The sequence below is a fragment of the Chiroxiphia lanceolata genome, chromosome 3 (assembly GCF_009829145.1).
Source record: "Chiroxiphia lanceolata isolate bChiLan1 chromosome 3, bChiLan1.pri, whole genome shotgun sequence".
Lineage (NCBI taxonomy): Eukaryota > Metazoa > Chordata > Aves > Passeriformes > Pipridae > Chiroxiphia > Chiroxiphia lanceolata.
Window position 1 is genome coordinate 75,170,605 of NC_045639.1, and position 10,902 is coordinate 75,181,506.

Genomic DNA, 10,902 nt, shown 5'->3' on the forward strand with positions numbered 1-10,902 from the left:
TCCAAGATAAGGAATTTAAAGATGACCATAAACTGAATATGTGCATTGCCTCATACTAATCTTTACCACTGTTTCTGTTCCTTACAGTCCTCAAAGCTTTGAAATAAGTGCTGTAATATTCAGCCCCAGTAGCTTATATACTTAAGGAAGTAATGGTATTAAGTATGTAAAAGGGGCAAAAAAAGACACTTGCAATGAAGAGGGGAAAAAAACTTCCAAAGATTTGTAAGACTGGAGATGAGAGACAAGTACCTTCTTGTGACAATGTTTTCCTTGATGTTTGTGTAGCACAAGCAGACCATTACAGTTCACTGAGTAAGAAAAACAATTTAATGAAAACTAAACTTTTTCAAAAGACTGGAGGATTATTTTTTTTCATGTATAGACATTCAGAAGGATAAAAAATTAAGCTCTTGTGATTATTTGTAAATAAAATATAAAGGGAGGTAACAAAATTTGCCCCTTTGCTCTGCATTTATAGATACATGGAGAGATACAAGTTAAGCATGAGTAAATTCAGAAAAAATTAATCTAAACATAGTATTTTACAATAATTTCTTTATCATGATTGGACCTAGTTCCATGGGCACGTGAAAAATGGAAAAGGAACATCAATTTACAATTAATCATTATTTATTTTTTCCTTCTAAAACAAAAGATGTAAGAAGTCACTTATACATTAAATGCTCCATTTTACCTCAAATGAAATATTTTCCTTTGAACATGCATAAAACTAGTAAATTAATTAATCTTTTCAGCAAAAATAAATGCTGATAGCATGTTCCCTTCTACTGAGTTGCTAACCCCTGAGCTACTTTTGGTAAGAGCCCTGTGTTCAGTGTCCTCTCCACATAGGGGGACTGGTGTCCACATATCCCAATCCTGTGTGCTCAAGCCAGCAGGTTATGAGGAATCCTGAGGCAGACAGCTCTCCTTAGATCTTTCTCTTAAATATGTATGAAGTATGCAGTCATTCAGAAAGAACTGAATAATGGAAAATTAAACTCTTAGTGATTAGGACATTAGCATAGATAAAGACACCCATGCCTTCCAGTTTTTGTCCAGGGATCCTCCGTCTATTTCAGGTTTTAATAGAAAAGCTGGATGCTATAGTAACAGACAGTGTAGTTGTGCAAGCTGACCTAGATAGTGTACAGGCTTCCAACTTTTGATCTGATTTGCACAGGACTGGCTAAAATAATGCTCAGATTTGGCAGATTATGGTTATTAATAACTAGAAAAATGAGAAAATATTTTTCTGTTACTCGACAACATTTCCCTTGTCTTTTATATAACAAGTACAAAATCATTGCTACATAGATCTATTCTGTCAGATGTTTAAAAAATACTTTAAAAATTCCATGTGTCTGCCTTCACTTTACAAATTATTTTGATACTCGTAAATACAGAAAAGAAAATGGAAGGTGTCTACACAAATGCTCGGAAACAGCTTCTGATTTCTTCAGTTCCTGCTATTCTTATTCTCCACCTGAAAAGATTCCACCAGGTAAGAGGCTAAAACCCTCTTGTACATTCCTCTGCCCCTGGTGGACAAGCAGTCCTTTAAGTGTTGTGCATAGTGATACTGGCTTTTTATAAGGAGACCTGGTAGAACCACTATTTGAAACATGCTGCTGGTGTTTTTGTGATTGTTGTTACACCTCCAGGGAAACGTGTCCATCATGCTTATATATAGCAGTGTGGTGGGTTCAACACAAGCAGACACTGTATTGAAAAGATAACAAAGAATGTTTAAATCAGTTACAGTCTTATTCTTGGATTTGGTTCATTTTAATAATATAGTGCTACACCTTAGCTTTAAAAAGCTTCCTAGTAAAAATATATATTTTACAGTCTTTTTTTTTTCTTTTCCTTCGAAGGCTGGTTTGAGTCTACGGAAAGTAAACAGGCATGTGGATTTCCCACTGATTTTAGATTTAGCACCATTTTGTGCTGCATCTTGCAAGGTACCCATTTCAAATCTTTATTTTTATTGTGCTTCAGGAGTTGTTGTCTGACCACAAGTGAAACTGGATTGATGATGATGATTATGATTCCTTCCTTTCCTAGAGACATTATAGAGTGAATTTTTCACATAGTGTCTTGAGACCAAAATTGTAACTATTTGCAATTCCATTCATATCAAGAATATCACAGATGTGATAGTGTTAACTAATACTAGTTAATACTAGTATTAGTTAACCTATGGTGCTCTGATGCTGTTAGTGTATCTAACAGCATTAAGGACAAGTATTATTGCAAAATATAACAAAATTCAATTAATAAGATTACTGCATATTTGTAATGGATGTATTTCACCACTGGAAATATCTGTTTTCTTCTTTTTGAAGTAATACTGTTGATAGCTAGTTAAGATGCCTGTAAAATTCATTGTGAAATAACTGACCTTTGTTTTCTGTGTTTCTGGGAATGCAGAATGTTACAGATGGTGCAAGAGTGCTCTATAGTCTTTATGGAATAGTGGAGCACAGCGGGTCAATGAGAGGTGGTCACTACGCGGCGTACGTGAAAGTCAGGCCATCCTCCAAGAAATTACTAGAGCATATTTCTACCACTAAAAATGTTTTGGGTATGTACAAACAGAGCCTCCTTTCCCTCTCTGTAAAACCAAAAGCAACCACTGTCCACAAGGATTTATAGCAAATAATTTTGTAGCTCAGACTATTTTGTGATTTTTAGAGAAGTCATAGAAACCCCATCCCTGGAGGTGGTCAAGGCCAGGTTGGGTGGAGCTCTGAGCAACCTGATCTAGTGGAAGGTGTCCCTGCCCTTGGCAGGGGTGTTGGAACTAGATGATCTTTACGTTCCCTTCCAATCCAAACCAACCTATGATTCTATGAATTATTCTTTTTTTATTGCACCCACTACATAACCTACTTCTGCTATTAATTCCATATAGAGCTGAGTGAATAATGGAATTTTGATTTAGTTATTAAACAGAGAATTTACAGAAAACTCTCCTCTCTGTCCTAGTCAAAATAATATGCCCAGATGAATAGTTGTGCCTGGTAAAATGTAATTATTTGGCATATTTGGTATTTGAAAATATTTTAGTACAAGAATCAAATCTATGACATTAAATGAAATGAAATTTTCCAAATATTCGGGCTTTTTATGTATTTTAGGATTGGAAATATTTAATGCTTAAAATTCTGGAATCTTCTGGTTTAATGTGAACAGGAAGAAGCTTTTTCATGGAGGATACAAGGTTTGGTGTAGGGTTTCTATTGGTATTTTGAGAACAGCACACTGGTTCTTACTAATATTTTTTGGATATGCAGAATGAAATAAGATTCCAAGATAGAATGTGTTAGTGAAAGATTTGTTGGGGCAGGAATATGTTAAGCTGACCAAGTTAAGTAAATATATTTACTATTTCCCTTCTTGGGGAGGAATGAGAACCAAGCATTATCCTGTATATCCTGTGGGGTATCACTGCATTTGAAGCTCATTTCCTAGAAAGACAATATTTTACATTATTTTTGAAACTAAAGTTTCCTTCAGTCTTATACTTGTCTTGCAGTGATTATTGGAACAGATTAGATGTTTTTGTGTTCTTAATTTCACACTGGTCAGCTTTTGAAATAAAACGAATGCTTGGAGGTTAGAAGCTTCTCTTTCTATTTGAAATAATCCGGTGTATGTGTTTGATGATGACTTGAAAGACAAGAAACAACTTCTTTTGCTTCTGCATTTCAGGTTTAAAAGAAGCCATGGGAGCATCAGGAGGACAGTGGGTGTACGTTAGTGATGCCCACGTTCAGATGGTTCCAGAATCGAGAGTACTCAATGCACAAGCATATCTACTTTTTTATGAGAGATTATTACTATAATTCTTAACAATTTAATTTCAAAGATGGTAGTGGGTACTTAGTTTATCTTATTTAAAGCTGCAGTGGTAAGAGTACCTGTAAATATTGTGCCTTTATCTTGTAGAGAATTTATCATCTGTTGGCTCTGAAGTTTAGTCAAGCTATTATAAATATCTGAATGGTTCTCTTAAAGTAAGCACTTTGCCAAACCTTTAAAATTCCTGAGTTCATTAAAATGCAGTACCATTAGAATGTAAGATTATGTCCTATCCTACTGAGGTCTAGGGAAAGTTTGTTTTTGATTATGAAGAAGATAAGCTTTCACCCGTAGTTCTGGAATAGCTGAGAATAGAAATGCTGATAGTGTTAAGTGCCTGGATTTGCTGGTGTACAGTAACAATACAAAGTATTTCAGCTTTCTGTGATCTAGTCCAGATCCTTCCCATCACTGGGTTGGATGTCAGCTTGTTAAGTTTTCTGCAAACAAGAACCTGTCAAATCATGTCTCTTCCATGTTTAGTAATTGGAAAGCAGTGTCCTTCCAGAATGGAGTAACAACAGCTGTCTGGGTAATACTTCAGTGAACTTTCCTGATAAGACCTGGGAATAGATTGGGAAAACGTGGCTTCTACAAAGTGACAGTGAATCCTCAGATACCCAGTACCCTTTCAGCTGTCTCCAACTGGCACTGGTATAGCAACCTACTCCTGTTTCAATATAAATATATACTTGGTGTGTATACGTATATCCTCTGAGATATATACACACACCAAAATCCATCACTATATATTCTCATTCTACCTAGTAGGAAAGTGATTTGCAAATACTTCCGTATTTAGTAATTTTTCAACTTCATAATTATGACAATGTACAGCATATAAGCTTGTATATGTACAGAGTTTAAGCATAACTCGGTAAATTCTGTTACTTTTGGTTCGAAACATGAATTTGTTTATCTGTTCCTGAATACTTTTCTCACAGGAGGAATAAACTATAAATTCTTTTTGCACTGTGTGTGTGAGTTGGACAGTAAATTATGACTTTTGCTCTCTGGACTTCCTTTTGTCAGCTGTGGGGGACAGCAGGTGTCCTAGTGGCAACTGGTTTCTGTAGAGTGTTTTATTGCCCTGGTTTGAGTTGTTACTTCTTTTGGTAATTTCTCATTTCCATCCCAGTGAGTAATAGATGCATTTTAAGGTAAAGAACTGATAACTACTGGGAAGTTATGTGGTAATTAACTTATTTAATAAGCACTTACTTAAATACAAATTACTTCTGTAACATTTCCATTCTGTCTGACTTGCTCTTTGGTAGGGAAAAAAATATGTTTATTTCTGCTTACTGTTTTCATTTATGGAAATGTGGGTTTTTTTGTGGATGGGTTTGGGGTTTTTTTGTGGGGGAAAAAAAACAAACCCACAAAAAACCCCATGCCATCCCTATTACTATCTCTACCACATGTTGCCATACCTACCTGCCTGATTCTCCTGTTCTCTAGTTCTGTTTCAGAGCTTCATCCCACCTGCATTCACTCTTTTGCATAAGAAAATGGCACAATCTGCAATAGCTGCATTTGCTCAAACTGCTGAGCTATATTTTACAGTCACATTACTTGCACATTCCTGTGCAGGCACTAAGGATTGTTAGGCCGTACAACTGATTGTCATAACAGAGTGAGCCCCCAGTTGCACAGGATTTTATTTTCCAAAGGAAAACTCTTCTGTTTAGGTCAAAATTAGGCTGTGCGGTTTGGCTGAAATGATAATTTTTTTCCTTCCACAAATTAAAATTGTTTCAGTCCACACGAAATTAATAAAACTCAGAGAAACCAAGCAGTCAGCTTTAGCCATCTGTATTCCTAACCACATCTTAACCTGCATCTCCACTAAGTAAGTAAGAAAGAAAGAAAGAAAGAAAGAAAGAAAAATAATGTTTAGATTAGAGTTGGTTCAAGTACCTTAATTCTCTTTTAGCTCCCATACCCTGCATCTGCCTATCCACACCTTCCTCCTCATTGTATGTAACTGATTGAAACTCAGAATTAATTCTGGGTAACAGTCATAGTAACTAGCAACTAAGTTTCACTTCTGTGACACAATCTTGCTAGGGGAACACAGATGAGTTTATTTCCTCTGCTTTAAAGCAGACAGACTGAGCATTCCTCGTTTTTCTGACTTGCATAAAACTACTGAAACTAAGTAACTGTATTAATCTCCTACTTTTTAGCCTAGATCTACCTCCCTAGACTGCAAAACTAGGAGAGAAACAGAACAAGGTTCTTGACTTGTTACTTCTTATTTTTAATGCTATTTTCAGGAAATTCTTGGGGTGGTCTTCACTTCTTTTTAACTGGAGTTTACAAACTGTTTGAGCAGCTGAAATTTTCCCAAGTGGACATACTGACTAGGATGCCATAAAAGATGCTGGCAGGATTATCTCATTAACAGCCAGGGAATGTTTCCTTGTATTAAGGTATTTTATAGAACATGGAGAGAAAGTGGCATGAAAAACCCCAACACCTTTATCCAGGATAGCCATCACTGTTGCTCCTGAATGAAGCTTTTTGAGTTGAAATATTAGCAGGAACTCTAGTAAGCTCAGAGTCAGGAACAGGTATGAAAATATTATAGATGTAAATATTCTCTAAAAATGAGGGCAACAGGTGAAGTTATGCCTTCAAAATCAAAAAAAATTACGACTAATGCAAGATGTCATATAGGATTTTAGATGCAAGTCACAGTGTCCTTTAAAACATGGGTTTGGGGGTGTGTGTGTGTGTGTATGTAAAATTTGGCTCCAAAGCAACTGATTGTACATAAATGTGTATACTGAAGACTTGTTATAGTTCCTTATCAGGAACTGCAAGAGAAGCTCATAGCATTCTGGAAAAACAGGGGTGTACACCCTTTGTGTGCTAGAATTCTATAGTCTAGGAACTTGCAGCTTCCTGCAACTGCCAGCTGTGTACATGCTATTGAAAAGCTACATGTTTTCAGAATTTAAGTGAAGGGCTTGAAAGTTTAAGTCTACTTAAAATATCTTATTTTACCAACCAAAAATATTTTTAGGCCTACAGTCTCTACTCTTTACAGAGCTACACCGCATACTTTTCTGGCCCCCCACCCTGAGAAAGTGCAGTAGCCTGCATCTTCACGTGGAATAGCTTCAAAATGGCTTTCTCTTTGTACTACCCTTCTCTTCTCACAAGAGCACTGATGTTTTCTTCATCAGCCTCATCTGTTCTTTTTGTTTTCAGGGTCTCCATAAGCCTCTGTGTCAATGTTTTTCCTTTCATTGATCCTCAACCATTATATAGTGGTTCCCAGTCCCAACTCTTGTTTTCTGTGAACTCACAAAACTCTTGCAGGAAGAGCTACTATAGCTGAAATCTGGCCTGTCCCTACCACCACACTGGCTCTGCCTACAGACTGCAGTACAGGTAATTGAGAAAAGCTATGAGACCTGAGCAACTCTCGGCTCACCAGTCACAAGACAGCGCCTTTAAAACAATGAGGAAGAATGCAAATTAAGTATTTCCTCACTCCTCACTAAGTAAACCTCATTTATGGGAAGTACTTGATTTGCATATGGACAATTGGAACCCCCTACAAAAGTTTATCCAAAACAGAGGCATCAACAAAGTCTGCTACATCAACTAAGGAGTTAGTACAGATTATAAATCCTTTTTCCTCAGAAAGACCTTTGTTATCTTTGGATTTATACATAATTTATGCCAAATGTGGCAAAACGCGATGGGAAATTTCATTATACTAACCCACCTACACCAGTACATGTACAGATATCACGTTTGCATAAGTCTATTCTCCTAAGAGAAGGCTACAAATAGTGGTGAAGGAAAAACAAACAAACCCTGAACTTTGCTGCCCAAAATGTACACACTGTAACTGCCTTGGTTTAGAAAATGAAATCCACGCAGTCTGCCAAACCTTCCTCCCCTTCCCCATCTGCACCCTCTGTGTGTATCAATGAAGTGCTCTTGCTTATGGATTTCGAGTGGTAGCAGGTGAGAGTGGTTTATAAATTCATTAAAAGGCTGAAATGTCTTAGCTTCACCATTTGCTTCTCTTTGGACTTCTTTTTTATACCAACACAAACTGAATCATAAAGGGACATGAAATTAATGCATCTACATTCTCAACCCACTATAAAAATCTTCTTTGAACATATTGGTAACAAACTAAGATTTGGAAAGGAATATTTTCTTGAGGAGAAACTAAGATGTATTAAAATGGGAACAAAGCATTTGAATACAACTCTTCTGTTAGGAAAAATTAACAAATCCAATTTTAATGAAAATAGCACACCTGAGAAAAGAGCTTTACGGCAGCCTTGATTAAACAAAGATCTGATATTCCTCAGTTTTCAACAGCTGGACACTCTTTTGCTGTACCCTGTACACATTTATGCATCTGTACAAAGATTTACATATCCATGTGAAAGAAAGGCCACCGATTTTCTGTAGAACCATTTAATTCTAATTATTTTAGAATGGATTATTGTTTCTTCTGTATCTATTTACCATGTCTTAGGCTGTCATTTTGCCAGCTATTCTACCTGTTTGTACCTTTCCTGTTGGTGTATAAACAAACTGCAGAAATGGTGGGAAAGTGATTATTCAAAATGATTCATAATCTATTTTTTTGTAAAGGGAGATTATAAAATGTATTTTCAGCTGGATGTCTGTTAGTGCAAGTCGAAGCACTTCCCTTGCACAAGATTATATAACAAGTCTAAGTGAATTTTTATGTTACAACATTTGCAATGCATTGCAACTACTTCAAGGTTACTTGATATACATTTCACTTATATAAAGTTATAAATACTTTTGTCTTCATGGATAGCAGTAGAAAAACTAACTTTTTAAGTGTCAAGAATGTTTCTTACACCTATGGCAGTTTCCAGTATTTTTCTAGTGCTGCTTTTAAAAGAAAACAGAAAAGCACTTGTTTTGAGTAGGTTTATAACTTCTTAACAATTGCCTCATTTCTTTGCTACCTTAGGGGGTTTTTTGGTTTTCAGCTGTGTAACCCAGGGATCATTGCAGTGAACTCTGTAATGAAACCACCGTGTCAATGGCTGCCATTCCCTATTTAGCCATTCCACAAAGTTGAGTTCTGATTCTACTGTCATTTATGCATAGGGATAATCCCTGATATGTTCATGTGTGGCTGTACTTATACAAAAGACAATCCAATTAATCAAAAAACCTGTTGCTAAGTCCAAAATACTTGTGAGCAATAAATCAAGTATGTTAAAAGTTTCATTTTGTTTTCATTCATTTCCTTTTTTTCATATGTTTGAACCAATACTCTGTCTTTTCTCTGCAGGTATTTAAGTAACAAATAGTATTTTTAGAATTCTACTACAGTACTGATACATGATGCATTTTATATGTAGATTTCTAATTCCAAATATTACTAAGTAAACAGGGTCTTACAGACTGTACTTAAAAAACAAACACAAGTCTGATCAGTTTTCCAGTCTATCCGAGGTGCTTTAACAAGTTTCTCAGAGTAAAGGTGCCATTTGTCATCTATTAATTTTGTCTTTTCATCTATAGTATATAGATATTTGACATATATAGTATTTGACAAATACGTGACTAAAACATCCAGCCGTTTGGAAAATTACATTGTTTATAAGCTGTTTGTTGTGCAACTGAGTTTACATACTTTTTTCCTTTCATCTTGTATGACAACATCACTGCCCATGGAAGAGCTCCCTAGAGATGAGTCTGTATCCTTGAATACTTGAGCTACCTGGCTTGTTTCCCCTGGCTTGCCATCTGTGGCACAGGGCACAGATTAAGACACAGTTTGTTCCCTTTACAAGAACTGAGTTCTGTAATTCTGTGGTAAGACCAGGACCAAGAGTGGGGCTCCCTCACATTCCCAGTTTCAGTAGTGGCTGAAAGCTTGCCCATCTATAAGCACCATTCCACGGTTCCAGCTGGAACCTGGAACTTGGTTCCCTGTTGTGTCAGTCATCACTGGACAGACTGCAACACTCCTGTCCATGGAAAGCCTTCTCGATCCTGCCATTCCTTGCGACACAAAAAGGGAAAAGTCCAGAACACTTCAAATAACAGTAACATGTAGCATAAGTGGCACCGACAAATCTTACACTGAAATCAGTACAAAAGTTTCTTGAAGCTTTTGATTTTTTATAGATTTATAGGGGGTAACTTACTCTGTTACTCCATGTGGGTGTTAATGTTTACTTTATGCAATGATCAGAGAGATTGTGGATGTTTTAGGCATTTACATCCGTGATGCTAAAGGAAGGGGAAGGCAGTGATCGCAGCGGTAAATAATGTGCCAGCTAATGAAAATCCCTGTCCCACAAACAAATGCAACCACTCATCCTTCCCTACGGGATCACCCCCAGTGTCCATAGAAGAAGAGCTTTGCCTTTTGCTACGGGTGATTTTGGTGTATCTTTAACCATTAAACTAGGAAAATGTCAAGGTAGATCTCACGATAACTTAAAAGTTAATCTGGATATTGAGAATAAACTACTTAGGACAATTGTCCCGCTCCAGGAACGCTCCATGTACACATACGCTGACCTGACTTGGCATGCTGACACTCTGCAGCTGTGCAATACTGAAGTAACTTGTGTATTTCAATGTAGGATCCTTGCCCTGAGTCTGTCCACTTACACCACTTATGTCTTCGTACACCAGCTTTATGTACCTCTTCATGTGGACTTCACCCTCCGCACTGGAAACACGGATCACACTCTCTGACCACCAGTTAGATCACCTGCGGAGGCCACGGAGCTGATGAGCTTCCCATGGGTCTCCCCACATTAGCGCAGCCGGGGAGCGGAGTCCTCCGCACGGCTTCCAGGCAGGAGCGTCCCCGCCTTCCCGCCCCGCCTCGGCTGCCATGGAGAGCCGCCAGCGGCAGCGACCGCCGGCGCTGCCCGAACTAAAGATGGCGAAGGGAACTAAAGATGGGGGAAAGGAAAGGGGAAGAACCGCCCAGCTGCCCGCGAGCCCTCAGCAAAGATGGCGGGACAGGCGTCCATGTATGGCAGGCGAGGG

At 37.5% G+C, this 10,902-nt stretch overlaps 1 protein-coding gene across 3 annotated transcripts in view; it reads left to right on the forward strand.

Annotated features, from left to right (window-relative positions):
• The window catches only part of USP45 (ubiquitin specific peptidase 45), a 51,909-nt gene extending 46,787 nt beyond the window's left edge, over window positions 1-5,122 (forward strand). For all 3 annotated transcript variants that reach the window (XM_032681384.1, XM_032681383.1, XM_032681385.1), the window contains 4 exons: window positions 1,410-1,507; window positions 1,881-1,967; window positions 2,437-2,590; window positions 3,721-5,122. In XM_032681384.1, the coding sequence (XP_032537275.1) occupies window positions 1,410-1,507; window positions 1,881-1,967; window positions 2,437-2,590; window positions 3,721-3,854 (473 nt within the window). In that variant the 3' untranslated portion in view covers window positions 3,855-5,122. The remainder of the gene's footprint in view (window positions 1-1,409; window positions 1,508-1,880; window positions 1,968-2,436; window positions 2,591-3,720) is intronic.
• Window positions 5,123-10,902: the final 5,780 nt, after the last annotated feature.